A 17,348-nucleotide genomic window follows, 5' to 3' on the forward strand; every position below is an offset into this window, starting at 1 on the left:
AGATGTTTCCCCTTGGAATCTGAGATCCCCCAGCCCTGGGGAGATGTTTCCCCCTGGAATCTGAGATCCCCCAGCCCTGGGAAGATGTTTCCCCCAGGAATCTGAGATCCCACAAACCTGTGGAGATGTTTCCCCCTGGAATCTGAGATCCCCCAGCCCTGGGAAGATGTTTCCCCCAGCCCTGGGGAGATGTTTCCCCCTGGAATCCGTACCAGGTGCGCGGAGCCGTTGTTGGTGACCGAGGGCAGGTTGGCCCAGCGCTCGTTCTCCAGCTCCTCCATCACCTGGTTCATGGCACTCTTCAGCCACGTGTCCACGGACACCCCGATCTGCTTCAGCAGCTCCAGCCTCGCTTCTGCCTTCAGCTTGATGATCTGGGGACACAAACACGCACAGAGCTCAGAGCTCCTCAGGGCCCCACCTTGCCCCATGGATCTTCTGAAGAAGCTGCTCCCTGAGGAAACGAGCCCCACTCCTCGTTTCCTTGCCTGCAGGAATGAGCTGTGAGCCAAGACACAGGCAGTGGGTTTCTGGAGGCCCAGCCACTCTCACCAGTTGGTGTTTTTTAAAGCAACACCTCTGAGTTTACGCTCGCTCCCACTTCACACCCTTAAGCAGTTCAGTGTAGCTTTGAAGTCCAACGACCCCAGCGCTTCCCAAGGTTTTTAAAATGAGGAATATCCACAGTGCAGACCCTTCTGGGTGGTGACTAAGCTGGATGTGAAACACAAATAAACCTGACAGGATACACACACACACACCCCAACCCACCAACTCCCGAGCGAGGCTGTTTTCCACCAGCACGTGCCAGAGATCACAGGAAACTCGTTTGTTATTGGAAGCACAATATGTTAATAATCCCCAAATTAAGTATTGCACTCCAACAAACAGTTTCAGGATTTTTGTCTTCAGAACAGCATGAAAATGGAGGTTTTTCTGACAGCTGGGTTCAATTCAGCATCCTGGCACGCTGGCTGGCTGATGGAGCCAAGGATTTAACAAATTCATGACAAAGCACCACCCTGATCCAAATCAGTTCACAGTCTAAACAGGAGGCATGGCAAGAGCAGTGTGAAGAAATTCAGGATTTCAGCAAGAGCAGATCTGCATCAAGAAGTGGAGGGCAAACCCAGGGATAAAACTGAGGGTATTTTTGTCCAGACCAGCCCTCTCAACACCCCCCTGCTGCCATTGCTCATCAGAGGAACAAAAATCAAGTGACTTCCCAAAAATCCTTCAGTGAGTCACTGATGGAGGCAGCAACAGAAACCCACTGAACCAGCCTGGAATTCTTCCCACATTCCCTTTCACAGCACTGGTCATTTTTAGCAAGTAGCAAAGTTTCATCTCCTTTCTCTCCCTTCCAGCCCTTCCCACAGGGATCTGAAGCACCTCACTGCAGCATCCCTGACACAGCAAGCACTCAGCAGCACTGGGAATCCAAGCAAAACCAGCAAAAAACTGGTGAGTTCAGGCAAAAATTAGAGGGAAATTCCCCTTCCAGTAGTGGCTGAAGCACAGCAGACTATGCAGAATATGTGTACACTGAATTCAAATGCCAATGGGTGCCAGGTAGGTGTTTATCTCTTACACAAATCCTTACTCCATACAAAATTTTGTGTTGAGGTGAAGTGATGCAGGTATTTTTCTCATTTTTGACATGCTGCTGCACTTACAGAATCAGAGAATCTTATCTTTCCATTAAGAAAATAAATCAGAAAAGAAATGACTGCTAACTTTATTAAGCGGAACCCCTAAAAATGTCTCAATTTTCACTTAATTTGTGAAGGTGACTTTAAACCTGTCTCATTCAAACCACTTTTGAGAGACATTATTTTAAATTCTGCGTAGAAGAAATGTGATTTTTAAGGAGTAGGTCAGTTGTAAGAGGGAAATTTATGATGTCAGATGAAATTTCATATGGCTACAGCTGTGTGCACATGTTCTGCACTGTAATCAGGGATGGAGAAAGGAGGATGGGACAACTTTGAGAGGTGTTTCCCATGGGAAAAACCAAAGCCACTGAGCCACTTCTTCATGCAAGGGGTCTCCAGGTGAATGATTAACAGTAAATCGTGTTCAGAGAGCTGAGAAAAGGAGGAAACATTCAATACATTCATGTGCATCCCTTCTCTCCTGTTCCTAAGCATCCAAGACTTTCAACAAACCCACTCCAACCTTGCAGCTGCACAGGGCAGGGAGAACAACCTTGTCAAAGGCAACTTATTCACAGAATCCCAGAATGTTTTGGGTTGGAAGGACCTTAAAATCATCCAGTGCCACTCCCTGCCATGGGCAGGGACACCTTCTGCTATCCCAGGCTGCTCCAAGCCCCGTCCAGCCTGGCTGTGAATATATAAATATATATAGATTAATGCATATATTTACTTGTGGAGTGAAGTTAAGAGCAAGTTAGCTCTCCCCTAACCTGCCTTTACATCCTGACACCCATTTCTGAGCACTTTCCCTGTGCCTCCACCTAGGAAGTGCTCAGCCCAGTTGTTTTGCTGTTTACCTCATTATGCAGTTTCCAATTAGGCTGAGTTATGCTACAGCAATAAACATTAGTCCAGGCTGCTACAAACATCTGCAGTTGCTGTTAGTCCTTCCTCTCCTGTAGTTTGTTTGTACAAATTGTGAGCTAAAATAAACAAGCTGCTCCAAAATCCTTGAGTGTACTTGACAAGAGGTTTTAATTCAATGTACCCAGCAAATCCAATGGAGTTCCCTCTCCCTGTTTACACCCAGGAGCCCTAACAGTCAACAAATGTTTGTTCCAAACCACAAATGTTTTGAGTTTCATTCCATTGCAGACAAGCCATAAAAGCACCAGAAGCATTAGGTCAGGCCTGCACTTGAAAGTTATTTACAAGCTGAAATTATATTTTTACCTAAATAATTATGCTGGTAGACCAGAGTTAACAGCTTCCTACCTGAAGGAAAAATACAAATAAAATACCACTCAGGAGTAGAACTTTATTCTGCTTCTCACACAGGAACAGCTACACATTAAAAAATGGCTTAGTGGTGGCCTTGGCAGTGCTGGGTTAGATTTGATGATCTTGGGAGTGCCCTTCCAACCTCAAATACTCTGATTTTATAAAGATACAAACATTTCATTTGAGCATCACTCCATCTGAACGAGCTGGGCTTTGATGCTTTCATTATGCCAGAATAAAATGTTAAGTAAGAAGGAAACAGGGCAACAGTGGTGATTTCACCACATTGTGTCACAAGCTTTTCTCAAAGTCTTGTTCCCTTGAAAGATCATCACATTTAAAAACTAAACAAGGCTTTAAGCCTGGTTTTCCCTGCCTCCCACTGGAGTCCCCAGGGACACTCGTGCTGTGCCCCCTGAGTGAGTGACCTCCACTGACAGACTCAAAAATATCTTCAATCAAGTGACCCCTGGCACTGCCAGCAACTCTGAGCATCTCCAGGAAGGCAGCTGAGCTTCCAAAGCCCAGGAATGCTGGAATCCAGTGCTGGCTCTGAAATCTGGGTGCTGCCCAAATTTCATTGTTAGGAAATCTCACTGCAGGACAAACATTTTCCTGTGTAACAGTGAAATTGCTGTTTACAGTCACCAATTACTGCTTAATAGCTGAGGACTGGGGTATTTTTACACTGATTAAAAAACCATCAGCCACCCACAAAATGTACAAACTCTTCTGGGGGGGTTCCTGCTCCTCTAAACTGTTCTTTCTGCTGGGAGGATCTAAGAAGATGAAAGGAAAAACCACCCAAGTTTTAGAAAATATAAACACTGTTATCTATTCCTCACATACCTGACGTTGCTCCACATGGGAGATGCAATAGTTTTGTTTATTTACTGTTCCAGTCTTAATTAAGCAATGGTTTTTTGACCCACAGCTTACTCAAGATGAAGATACACAACTGTTCTGCAAGGCATGGAAAGGAAAGCCAGCAGGAATTTTACAGAGCTGTTCCCATTCCCGGGAGAGAAAAGGGCTGGAAAGAAACCCAGAGTTCCTTCACATCCCACTAACACCTCAAATCCAAGTCCTACAAAGCCATTTATAAAGGTGTTGGGGTAAAAACCACAGAGTAATGCAGCAGATGTTGTCCCTTCAATATTGTGGTTCAGGTTTTTGTTAAAGCCAGTTTTAAATGGATTTTCCTGAAAGCAGAGTTGCTTTACCTGCCACGGCTTTTCAAGGTGCAGAACAAACCCTGTGCCATGCCCAGATTTTTTTTTTTTTCTCCTGAAGAATTCAGCATTATTTATTTCACACAGAAGTTGCACTTAGGTGCTTGGTCAGATACTAAAATCAAATTAAATTAGGATTATGAGGAGACCCAAACCATTTTCTGTGAGAAATATTCTATTCCACTGCAGTATTTTTTTAGTGACAGGAAAAAAAGTCATACAGGAACTATTTAGGGTAGAAAACCCCTCTAAGATCATGGAGTCCCACCAGCACTGCCAAGGCCACCACTGCCCATGTCCCCAAGTGGCTGGACGCTCTCATTTGGCAAATTCTTTTCGCCAGGAAGAAATCAATGTGGAGAGATTGTGGCAAAACACTCTGGAAAGCCATTAGCTTTATTTCTGTCCCCACTTAGAAACATTTCTTGTTGAAATTTTAGGTTTTTTAATTGAAAAAAGATATTAAAATGAAATCATTCTCTTCAGGAAAAAGTTAAATTTTGGGCCACTGGAATTATGACTACAAATCAGTTTGATTTATAATTAAGTCTTGGAATGCCCTAAACTTCTCAAAACCCAAAGTGAGTCTTATTCCATGCAGTTCAGTTTCAAATCACAGCCTGCTGTGATAAAGTAGGGATGTATGAGGAAATAAACAAAAAAAATTCAGCTTGCACTGCTTTGCTGGGGGTTTGGGGTAGAAAACCCAAAACTTGTCTTTTATCAAAAATATAAATCCTGTCCAACACAACTCACTTAAAATCTGGATCCTTTTTCTGCACCAGGTGGGGAATTAGCTCATAAATTACATTTTCCACCACAACACTGAGTGAGTTTCTGTTCTAAGTGGGAGGCTGGGCTGGAGGTTTTTCCAGGAGTTAATTTATATGCTAAATAATCTGAAATCCAATGTGAAGCAAGCAGGAAATGAGGCACTGGCACACATCACACCTCTCCCAAGGGAATTCCAAGGTTAAGGAAACAGAGGGGAAGCTATTCCTGGAGGAGAATCCACCTGCACAGCTCCAGCCCAAGTGGCAGATGGGTTTTTCCCAAGCTTAGGCACATAAAGCATTGAAGATCCCTAAGTATTGAAGTTGTAGGGTTTAAGAAGTGGCTCTCGAGCTGTTGGGAACGGGGCTTGAATGGACATCACCCAAATTCCGTAAGGAAATAAGTGTCTGTAAAATGTATGTATGCAAACATTTGTTATCAGGTTTCTCTGAGGTCCTGGGGTGAACACTGGTTCCTCATAGAGTGAAAAATGTAATGGACATTTCAGAGCCAAAACAGACAGTAAAACTGAGGCACAGGCTGGATTAGACACCCCAAAGCCCATCACCTAGAAAATCATCCCATTCCCACCCCTGCCATGGCAGGGACACCTTCCACCATCCCAGGGTGCTCCAACCTGGCCTTGGGCACTTCCAGGGATCCAGGGGCAGCCACAGCTGCTCTGGGCACCCTGTGCCAGGGCCTGCCCACTCTCAGAGCCAGGAATTCCCTCCCAGTATCCCACCTATCCCTGCCCTCTGGCAGTGGGAAACCATTCCCTGTGCCCTGGTGTTAGCCACCATGTAAAAAATCATTGTCCCCCTCACTAAACTGCTTTTCACCAAGAGAGTTTGAAATTCCTGCTCTGTGGATGTCACTGGGGTTTCTCCAGGCCAGTCCTCAATGTGCTGACCTGGAAAGACCAACAGCTCCTACACATCCCCTGCAGGGAAGGCACCTGGTTCCCTGCACTGCTCTCCCAGCCTTTGCTTCCTGAGCTCAACCAGAGATGGCAGCGAGGGGCATTTTACAAATTCTCCTTTTTGGATTAGGAGCCTTATTCCCTGGAAGTGCTCCAGGCCAGCTTGGACAGGCCTTGGAGCAGCCTGGGATAGTGGAAGGTGCCCCTGCCCATGGCAGGAGGTTGGGACTAAATGATCCTGAAGGTCCCTTCCCACCCAAACCATGCTGTGATTCCATTTCATTTATTTTCCTGAAGCATATGGAATTTGCTTTGTTCCCACTGTGACACAACCCAGCAATAAATATCCACAGCCAAATACAAGGAGAGGGAGAAATCAGCCCCCCAGGTACAATTAAAAATGGCCCTACACCTCTGAGCTGATCAAACAGGGCAAACAGCACCGCAGTGAGCCTTTTCCAGATCTAATCAGGTACAAACACTCTCTGGAGAGCTGTAGGTATCCTGATGAGGAGACAAAATACATCCCCCTGTAATTAAGTGGGAATAGGATTAATTGCTGTGGAGGCCCAAAGACCTGAGAGCAAATGGGAAACCTCTCCCACCATCCTGGAGAAGAATCTTGTCAGCCCTGGGACAACTGAACTGCTTGGGGAGAGCCACGCTGGAGCCTCTGGTGTGAGAGAGGATAAAGGAGATGAGAAGAAGAAATCTGTGCTGGCACTGCTGAGGCACCTCCAGTTCTGAAGGCACCTTCAGATCTTCAGGACAAGAAGGACATGGAGGGGCTGGAGGGTGTGCAGGGAAGGGAACAGAGCTGGGAAGGGGCTGGAGAATTCCTGAGGGAGCTGGGAAGGGGCTCAGCCTGGAGAAAAGGAGGCTCAGGGGGGACCTTGTGGCTCTGCACAACTCCTGCCAGGAGGGGACAGCCAGGGGGAGCTGGGCTCTGCTGCCAGTAAATTTCTGTAAAATTCAGTCATTGAAAGATAAAGGGATTCAGGCAGTGGGAAAATGGAAAGCTCAATTCCTCCCTTCCTTCCTGCTGTTACAGAAATCACAGAAGTTCTACTTCAATTACCTGAATTGGGTGAGTGAGTACAGAGAGCTCCAAGAATGGTTTATTTTCACAAATAATCAGTTTTCAGTATCAATTGCCAAACTTTTAATTGATCTCCTTTACAGCTAATGCCTGAATTGTGCCACTTTCAATTTGAAGGAGCACCTCGTGCTCTCAGGGCTTGTCTTTATCAAAGTGGTTCAATGCTGCTGGGACAAGAATAGAATCCCTCTGGATCTGAACTCCACAGTGTGTCATTAACTACAGTCAATTTTACTTCTTTGCCAGTGCCAGAGGTATTATCACTCAAAATCTAACATTATTTTAACAGTTCCTTTTAAAAGAAGCAATCAAACAAACAAACAAAAAAAAACCCCATCCTTTAACAAACCTCGTACTTTCCAATTTTAACACAAAAATGCGTGCTCTGGTTATCAGTTACAGTCACATCTGCCACGTATCACCTGCACAGCAGCACTCTGCTGGAAATCCTAATTTTTCCCTGCCTCTAATCAAGGAGTTTGCTCCCTGAAAACATCACAAGGAAAAACAGCTGTTATCCCAGGAAGAAAAAGATCAGAGATGACCCACTGAGCTGTCGATGTGCCAATCTGAGGCTTTATATCCATCTTGCAGAAGACAAAAAAAATGGGATTCTCCAGTATTTCCTGATCCTGAGCACATTTTTACTCAATTCCTTTGCTGTACTTTCAAATTACACCTGTTTCCACATCCCTGTACTTGTTAAATACAGTTATCCATATGGAACAGCTCCTCAGCTCCTCCCAGGGCTTAGATTTCCCTGGATTCAGGGACTCCAAGGAAGAGGGCAATGAGATGAGCACTTCTATGCCCAATACACCCTAGGAACAAAAAAAAACCCTTTACCAATAAAATCCTCTCTAACCAAACCAGAAAGAATTAATCCCAACGTGTTTGTGAAGTTGTCTTCCCCTTCAGGAATGATGAGGACAGAAAAAAAAGTGGATTTGCAAAGGAAAATGAACGAATCAAAAAAAAAAAAAAAAGGGATAGAGAACAGGCATAAAAATTTCCATAAAAATCACAAGCATTTCAAGAGAAAAATAAAATAAAAATCAAGTCTCTGTGTCATCCTCATACACCTTCAAACTCCACAGCCTCCCTACAGCTTAAATAACTTTTTGCACAAATACCACTCCCCAGCCCAGCCCTCAGTAATTCCAACTCAATCAGGTGCACTTAAATATGCAGGAATGTTTGGTTTTCACACACTGCAAGCAATTATAATTGCATTGCCAAAGAACAGGTTTTAGCTCAAAGCTTAGATTGTCCTTCTCTAGGATTTTATGTGTGCAAAAATCTCTTGTCTGATTTGTGGTCTTGAGCTCACTCTCAGAGGAGTGGGGACCAACAGGGCTAAAAGAAAAAGCCATTCCCAAGTGGAAATAAAATCTCCCTAAATCCACTTATTGGTTTATCTGAAAAAAAAAATAAACAATGCTACACTGTAAACAGCTTTGGTGGCAATACAGGAAAGTCCACAAAGTGGTTTCCACACCATCCCAAAAGCTCAGGGATAACTTCATGTCTTTAAAAGCAGCAGAAGAGAAAGAAGTTGGCAAAAATCCCCCAGTCACTGAGTTTCATCCTCAAGTACCTGGCACTGGCACCATCTTCCCCTGTAAAACAGGGCACATATTAAATGTAAGGAAGGTGAAGGATGGTTTAACTCCACCACACTGGAAAACCAGGAAAATACACTAATTGTCTGAATTAGCCAAAATACATGTCTTGGAGAAAATAATACATAAAAATTCCACTTCTAGGCACTTTCCCTTTCTCCTAAGTCACATAAGTTCCAGACTGATTTAATTTGTACCTTTTATAATATTTTGCTGCAAGAACTTTCTCTTTGGCACCTTCTTATCCTGATTTTATTTCTTGCTGCTGCTTTTATCCTTGCAGGTTTAATCATTAACTATGTATGTATATACACAAGTATTTTGGAGTATGGTCTGTTGGAAATAATTTACTCAAAGCAGGTTTTTAAACCACTTTGTGTAAGAATAAGGTTTAAAAAAAACACATATCCTGCATTTGCTTTATAAAAAAAAGGAGCCTGATAGTTCTCCTGCCAGGAGGAGGAGTAAGTTTGCTCTGTATTTTTGAACCCCTTCACCTGTAAATCACATTCCTAATGACATCAGCTACTCTGAGGTATGAGAAGCACTTCACTGAAACAATTAGGTTTCTTCTACAGTTTTAATTAAGCAACCAACTCATCCAAGCCCAGCAGATCAGATCCTGCTGCCTGCAGTGAGCTTTTGCAGTCAGGGGCCATGAAAACAGTTCACTTTGACCAGCCCAACACTGGCAGCCAAATAAGAAGTGAAGTTTTTCATGAGTCTTAACCCACAACAGGTCTCAAAACCCTCAGTAACCCCTTTAAAAGCACCTCACAGTAAAATCAGAGATACAAGGATCATTTCCAATGTTTTCCCATCAACAGTCAGGTTTAGTTTGTGTATCAGAACCCACTGCAACAGCACATGGCAGTTGCTTCTAGAACCTAAAAATATGAAGACAGAGATAAAATCACCATTTTCTGGTATTAATTCCTTCAAGTAGAAGGAAATTAGTAAAAAACAATGAGATTGTTTTTCAATCAGTTTCAGATAAAGCCCCTAAATATAGAGATTCTTGACCTTTGACAGAGAAAAGTGCAGTAAGAGGACTCACTCTTCATCAGGAGGTGTTTCTAATATCACTCTTCTGATCTGGATTTTCACAGAGTTCATTCATTCAGTGATTTGACAAATACCAAATGACGAAAAGAAAAAAAAAATCTTAAAATTCCCTGGGTTTTGATGCTAAAAATGCACATTTCCACGAACCAAATGAAGCTGTAACAAAGATCTACCTGTGGGAAGGAAGTGAAAATGCCAAAAGAATTTCCTTTTGTACCTCAGCCTTGCGAATGCTCTCCCTGGCTTCGTCTATTTTCTGCTCCAGTTCCGCTCGGGTTTGCTCGGACATCACGGGCCCGTGGCACTCCAGCTCTTCCAGGGTCTGCCAGGAACAAGGAAACACAGCCCAGGTGCAGCAGATGCCAAAGACAGGTATTTGTGACCATCAGTTACTGTCTGGATGCTGGGGTTGGCTGACTGAGGTCCATCCCAGGAAAGACAAGGTGATGACTCCAACGCTGCCCTCTGGCCATTCCCTGTGTCCACCCCTTGTCCCAGGTCCCTCTCCAGCTGTCTTTAGACACTGGAAGGGGCACTGAGGTCTCCCTGGAGCCTTCCCAGAGATATCAGAGCATTCTGGATGTTGTTTTTCTCCAGCTGATGCCATGCTCAGGGGTTGGAATTGTATGGATGACCAGGAAACTGCGCAGTTGTGAAAGCACAGCAGACTCCTTCATGGCTGGAGTTTTTGGGGGAAGAGCAAGGAACTTCTGTCTTTATTCTCCCTCCTAAAAGACACATTCAACACATTCCAAAACCCAGCTGCCTGATGCCCAAACACAGCCCATGGCTCTTCAAAGATCAGCCACAGAAATAAATTTATCAATTCACATCTAATTTCGCCTTGCATTAGATTTAACAGCCAATTCCTCACGCATTTTCCCGGTGCGGAACAGACTTTAGACACCCACGTGAAGGCAGGCCCCGGGTGAGTCCCTGGTGCTGGCAGCAGCTCCTGTCCCAGGGGATGTGCTTTTCCCAGACCTACCCTCTGGCTGTGGACGATGTTCTTGTGCTCGCGGGCCACCCGCGTCGCCCATTTCCGCGCCTCCTTGTTCAGGCTGTGCTCCTCGGTCGTTCCCGTCTCTGATTCCAGCTGCCGGCTCTGGAACAGGCAACAGGGGATGAGGCAGGATGGCCCAGACCCTGGGCTACCTCTGTCTTTGCCTACAGGGTCTAACTCTGTGTTACATTTGTCAGCCTGGGGTCTTGCATCTTACGAAACAAGGAAGGTGTGGCAAGAACCTCCTGGGGAACTTTGGGATGGGACCAGGTTGTGGGAAGGCAACTCCAAAAGTCAAAAGTTCACAAGAATTCAATTCCCAAAGTAAAAAGGCATTATAGGAAGCAAAGATCACGGAATTGTGGAAAGGTTTGGGATGGAAGGGACTTTAAAAGCCCATCCAGCCCCACCCCTGCCATGGGCAGGGACACCTTCCACTGTCCCAAGATGCTCCAAGCCCTGTCCAACCTGGCCTTGGACACTTCCAGGGATGGAGCAGCCACAGCTTCCTTGGGCACCCTGTGCCAGGGCCTGCCCACCCTCATGGGGAACAATTCCTTCCTAAAGATGAAAGGTCTAGTGTGACCAAGGGGCTCATTCTTTGTAAACTGTGATCAAACCACAAAGCCATCAAATATTTTAGCACAGCACAGCAGTTTCTGTCCAAAAATGTTTGTGGCTGCAAAACACAGACTGAAATTTCCAATCACATTTGTGATATTGTTCTATCTTACTCCTGCTTTTGTTGTGTCAATGACAAAAAGTAAAATTGTCCTCCTCAAGAAGTTCCAACTAAAGCAAGATGAAATAGTTCTCCACTGTCTACAGGCTGAACAGAACAAGAACATTTCTCAGCACGGAATGACTGAAATCATTCCCAATCTTTCCATCATTTCCATTTGTAACAGAGTCAAAGAACCATCTTCCATCTTTGAAGATATCCAAAAGCCACCTGGATACAGTCCTGGACAACCAGCTCTGGGCCAGACAACCTCCAGAGATCCCTTCCAACCTCAACCAGTTCCTATGATTTTTTTTTCCTGATCCAGTCATTGCAATCCACAATCCTTCTGCATTCCTTTTTATCACAAGTCCTGACATAATCCTGCCCAGCCTTTGAGATCAACCAAAAAAATCCCTTATAAACTGACTCAAGAAGAGAGAATACGCACAGAGCTGTTGAAGTGTGAAAGAAATGCCTGTGTCACAAATTTCTCACTCTGTGTGGTTCAAATGACACCATTTTTCTTCATCAGGTGGAGTTTGAAACTAGAGAAAAAGCCCAGAAGGATGAAAAGGTTGTTTAGGCAGGAGAAATCCAAGGTTAGCCATCAGGAAAGGGTAAGAGAGGAGAAAGACATGGAATTATTTTCAGGGTAGCTGGGAAGCCTCCAGCTGTTGCAGAAGAAGAGATGCTGTGATCAGGCATTTTAGCAGGAGAAGTGCAATGATTTGTGTCAAGGAAGGATGAGAGTTTAATCATCTACACCAGCATTTGGCACAGACTGGGGTAAAACCAAGAGACACCAGGAGGCAAACTGAAGTCATTCTGAAAACAAGATTTTTCTGGCCTTTAGATTATACTGTCCTCATGGAAGACACAAAAATACTAACTTTGGTTGACAGCTGATCAGGGGATATAATTGACAAAGAAGCAAAACTTCAGCTCAGTATTTGTTCAGTGAAGTTCTTTGCCAAAACTGAACCTGGCCTTTATTCTGAGTGTCTGAAATGCCAGCCAGAGTTATTTTCCAAGCACAGGGAATTGTCAGGCAAGGTGTGGAGCAGCCCAGAAGAGGAGAGGTGCAGGCACAGGGCCAGCTCTGGGATGATCAGGTAGGAAGGTGAAGCTTCAGGTGAGGATCTCTTCACCTATCCCCTCAATCTAATTAGTAAATTGGCTTTTATTGAGGTGGATTTAAAGAATCATATTAATTAGTTACTGACTTCTTTAATTACCTCTGTTAAGACATCCCATTGTAAACCTGGAGAAGACAACAGATGGATTTATTTAGGTACGTCCAATCCTTAAGATAACATTTCACCTCAGTTTTTTTTCCCAGTTTATCACACAGCCTCCACCTGAGCCTAAACCTGAGCAGAATTCTTTGACATTCCCTCTTCCCTATCAAACATCTGAGAGTGAAAACAGCCCATAACGTATTTTCAGTGCTCCTACTGCTCTTGCTCCTACTCAGCAGCTCATTTCCATATGGAAAGAATCCAGACTTTTCAGTCACTTGATTATTCTTCTCCATTACCCCAAGTGTGATTTTGGGTTTTAGTCTATTTATCAAAAGCACTTGACCAGAAAAATGAACGTGAACTTTGTGGCTACTCTTTAAGGCCTACTAAAAAAATAAAGGGATTTTGTAGGATCAAACTTTTATTAGTTATTTATGAAGCAGTGTTGCACCAAGGCAGACCCCACCCTTGCTTAAAGGTCTAAAAAATAAAATAAAATAAAAACGTGGCAATGAAAAGCCTTAATTCTGTACCCTCAGGGAAAGACAGACTGGACAGGGACATCAAGAAAATGAAAACCCAGCTGCCATAAAAATAGGTGAGAAGAAAGGAGCTAAACCACATTTATCTGCTGTGGACATTGAAGTCCAAATTGCAGGGAACTGAAGGGTCTGATTCTGATCTACTCCATGAAGCTGAAGTGTTTTCAGGCCTGGAATGCCTCAATTTAACCTCTTCCAAAAAGAGAGAGAAACCAAACCCACTCTGCGTGGCCAAGGAATGAAAGGAGAGCCAAAAAACCTGAGCTAAACATAGATGGACACTCTGCTGCTCCCTCAGGGCTTGGGTTACAACAAAACCAGTGTTTAGTGCTAAAAATTCAATCAGCAAACCAAAGTTCTGGATGGCTCCAGGCAGCTAAAAAGCTCAGGGGCAGCAATGCTGCTTCTTAAATTAACAAAAGCATTCAGGCTGCAGCCAAATGTCACTTCTGAAATGTTGGTGCAGGTGCAGGATTTGCCTCCCAACAGGCCAAATTCAGCCTGTATTCTTATTTATCTGGTTATATCCGGATGCAGATGGCACAGTGCTGTCTTGAAAGCAAAAAAAAAATCAGCTCTGGAGCCTCCAAGTTCCTTATTTTTGTGGCTGAAGCCTAAAAAAGTTCACTTGTAGCAAGGCAAAAAGCAGAGAACATTTATTGCATGCAAAGCACCGACAGAAAACACAGCTAAAAACCAGGCATTTCTTTTAAAAGGAGGTGAAAACAGAAAAGTTTCCATGCCAGTGCTGCAGAGCAACACTCTGGGGAGGAGGAAGGAACACACATGACATTTTTCACACAACTCACTGCTAAACTCAGCAGTTCTGAGAAAATCGTGAGCCAACTTTGGGGCTTCCTTTCAGTCTCTCATTGCTGAATTAATTTAATTTTAATTTAGCCAAGAGTGAGCTGGGGCTTACTCATATTTCAGTAAATTTCCAACATTTTAAACTGGACACACTTCATCTTTAAAAATTAAGATTTTTTTTTTCTGCATAAAGGGGATTTTTCCCCCCCTCCAGAATAAAAAAAAAAAAGACTTAAATCCACTATTATTATTATCACATATATGTTACAATAAGGCTAAATCCAAATCAACCTATTATTGCTGCTTTATAGAACCACATGCTGCTTTTTAAACCAAAAAAATTATAATATATAATTAATACTAGACAATATGATATAAATCTAATAAATTGAGGAGGAGGCTGCAGAAGAAAAGGAACACTGGACTGGGCAGGGATTTTTTTTTTTTTTTTGGTTTGGGGGTTTTTTGTTTCTTTCAGGTTTTTTTATTTGTTTTTGTTTTTGTTTTGGAAGTCTAGAATCTTCAAAGTATTGATTTTTATTAAATATCACTGATCAACACAGCTTTGTTATTCCTAGGCCTTGACCATGGCCATGTTTCTGTATTAAGAACTTCTGTTGCATACAAGAGATGAAAAGCACAACCCTTTTATTAAAACGAATTTGAATCTTATTTTATTTTTAATGGTTTTTATTGTTCTCACTGAAATTAATCTTGAAATTAGCGTGCAGAGTATTTTTGTTCATTTACTTCTGTTCTCACCCTCATAATTATCCTCATTTGCCTCAGCCCTCACAGCAGCTGCATTCCCAGCCCATTTTTCCAAAAATCTATTAGAACCAGAAATATGAAAAAATTGCCCTCATTAGGTAACCAAAGGCAAAAAAAGAGAGACTTTTAAAATCAAGTTTGACCTAGAAAAATTGATTTTGTGGATATTTTCAATGCAATAGAAACAAATTTGTAGTTCTGAATTGGTCACTTCTTTCAAGTGCAACTTCTGCTCTCTGTTTTTCATTGTTAGAAAATACTGAGAGCTAAAAGCCAAAGAATTCTGTGTGCTCTCTAAATTAAAATTAGGTGGTGAAAATTAAAATCAACTAGGCAGTGGAAATGAAAATAAAATCCATTAGGTTGGGAGCCAATTTCAGCTCATTATACTTAAAAGAAAATCAGAAATGATCCTCACATTTCAACACCCCAGCAGACCCTAAAATTTCCTTTTTCTTCAGTAACAACCTCAAATAAAAATATCAGATCTCAGATCTTATTTTGAGCAAAACTGGGCTGAGAGGGATTAAATAAATTCCGTTTTAGACGGGCACAAGACGGGTCATGTCACAGAAGGAAGGCAGAGCTTTGCCCACTCACACCTACTGATCATTTCTTTACCTGAATGGCTGTAATTCTCCTCAAAAAGAATTCCTAAAACTGAATAAAATTAAATAATTACTTCTTTGTAATATATATTTAGCCTCAAAAAGGTTATACTTAGAACCAGTCTGGTTCTAAGGTTGATCAAATTAAATAATTTTATTTTATTTTTTTTAGGTTTAACTTCAAGAAAGTTGTACTTAAACCCAGTCTGTTCTGGTATTAAATGTACAGACCATGGTAAATATAGAAATATGGGCCCCTTTTATGCAACTTATATAAAATTCCTTCACAGAAGATGCTGAGAAATTCCAAGATGTTCTTCTGAGAGTGAAGGGAAATTCATCTTTATTTTCACAATCTACCCATAAAACAGCCAAGTTACACAGGGGGAAACTGCAGAACTTCCCACTGACCTTCCTGAGGTGTTTTTGTGCAAATTAAGAGGGGGAAAAATAAGATTATATTCATGTCAAGAAGCTGTGGAAGAAATCAGCTGGGCCACAGCTTGTCCTCACGTCCTCTGAGGAAACAGTGAATAAAAAACAGGAAAAATACCCCAAAAATGAAATGTCAGCTTTTCAGGGCCCTTCTCCTCCCATTCCAGGGACACTTTTGTGTCACCTGCCTCCTTTTCTCACGTGATAACCCTGGGATCAAGGAAAAAGATTCTTTTCCATTCTCTGCTTTGCCGTCTCTAAATCCATGTTGGGAATTCATTTCTGGAGAGGATTAAAGCTTGCTAGGAGCTGATCAATAATTTCTTTCTGGGTATTTTTAAAACAAACCATTTCTTCAAGGGTAAGTGGTTTATTTTGGGGATTTTTTGGGAAAACTTTCTTTTTCAAAAATAAGAATTTATGTCCATCAAAATGAACCCAGACAATGAAATCATCTAAGTAATTTAGTAACATGAACCACTGATTAAATCCCAGCTCAAACCAATTTTTTTTAGATAAAGGAAAATACCTGACGGATGTAAAACATTTTGAAGTGGTTTTCTCTTGGTGGGCACTCAAAAGTGTACATTTTACCTAGAGCAACTGGGATTTTTGGGATCAAAACTCCTGGAAGGTGATGGGAAATTGTTTCACTCCTTCCTTTCTTAGGAAGAGACCTTTTTGCAGGCTCTGACCGTGCACGCTGGGATCATTCTGGAAGCAAACTGGGCTGTCCCTGACTCAAGGATTGCACAGAAATCCTGGTAATAAAACTGGATTTTGGGATGGAGCATGGAAAAGTGGAATTTCCACCAGAATTCAGAGCTCTCCATTCAGAGCTCCATATCCACATTGTTTACAACATTCTTCCTGCCTACAGCCCTCACAACTCCAATCCAGTAATACTTAAATACTCTGAATTTTGAGCCCAGTGGATCAGCCTGAAGGGAGCTCACAACTTGTTCTTGGAAAAGGTTCATGTTAAACTTCTGAGGAGATGTATTTATGACTCTCCTTTTTTCTTTCAGCCCTTGGTGTGAAAATTATCATGCATAACCCACAGAAATTAAAAGCCAACTGAGAAACCTCTGCAAAACATCTAGGAACAGAACATGTGGCAAAAGAATGCTTGGTAATTGTTCTGCTGCAATTAAAATGTTGCTCCATCAATTAGAAAACACGCAATTTCTGACCAATTCAAAAGCCTGAGCAAGAGCCTTCACTCCCTTGTACTTATTGATTAAAAATGGGATTGCCCAGGTAGGATCCCATCAGCTGAGCTACATGGATCCTAAAGAACCATAATTGAATTATTTTGGGCAAAACTGGTTACAGCCTAAGCAGCTGCAGATTAAAAAGCTGCAGTGCAGAGGAAATGCAGGAATTCTGCAGCCCAAGAGGGTTAGCCAAGCAAAGGAGTGAGGAACTGACACCTGAAGGACCCACTCATTGCTCCCCAAAAATTCCTGGAGTGAGGCAGCGCCGGCAGCACACGTGGACCCCGTGAGCCCACACAAGTGCCATGGCACAGAATCCTGGCATTCCTCACACTGCAGAGTTT

General features: G+C 42.8%; 1 protein-coding gene across 4 annotated transcripts in view; it reads right to left on the reverse strand.

Moving 5' to 3' along the window:
- The window catches only part of FCHSD2 (FCH and double SH3 domains 2), a 130,438-nt gene that overhangs the window by 18,457 nt on the left and 94,633 nt on the right, over positions 1–17,348 (reverse strand). For all 4 annotated transcript variants that reach the window (XM_053969148.1, XM_053931271.1, XM_053931285.1 and 1 more), the window contains 3 exons: positions 10,642–10,758; positions 9,871–9,975; positions 213–374 (listed from right to left, as the gene is read on the reverse strand). In XM_053969148.1, the coding sequence (XP_053825123.1) occupies positions 213–374; positions 9,871–9,975; positions 10,642–10,758 (384 nt within the window). The remainder of the gene's footprint in view (positions 1–212; positions 375–9,870; positions 9,976–10,641; positions 10,759–17,348) is intronic.

This window comes from Vidua chalybeata, chromosome 2 (assembly GCF_026979565.1).
Source record: "Vidua chalybeata isolate OUT-0048 chromosome 2, bVidCha1 merged haplotype, whole genome shotgun sequence".
NCBI lineage: Eukaryota > Metazoa > Chordata > Aves > Passeriformes > Viduidae > Vidua > Vidua chalybeata.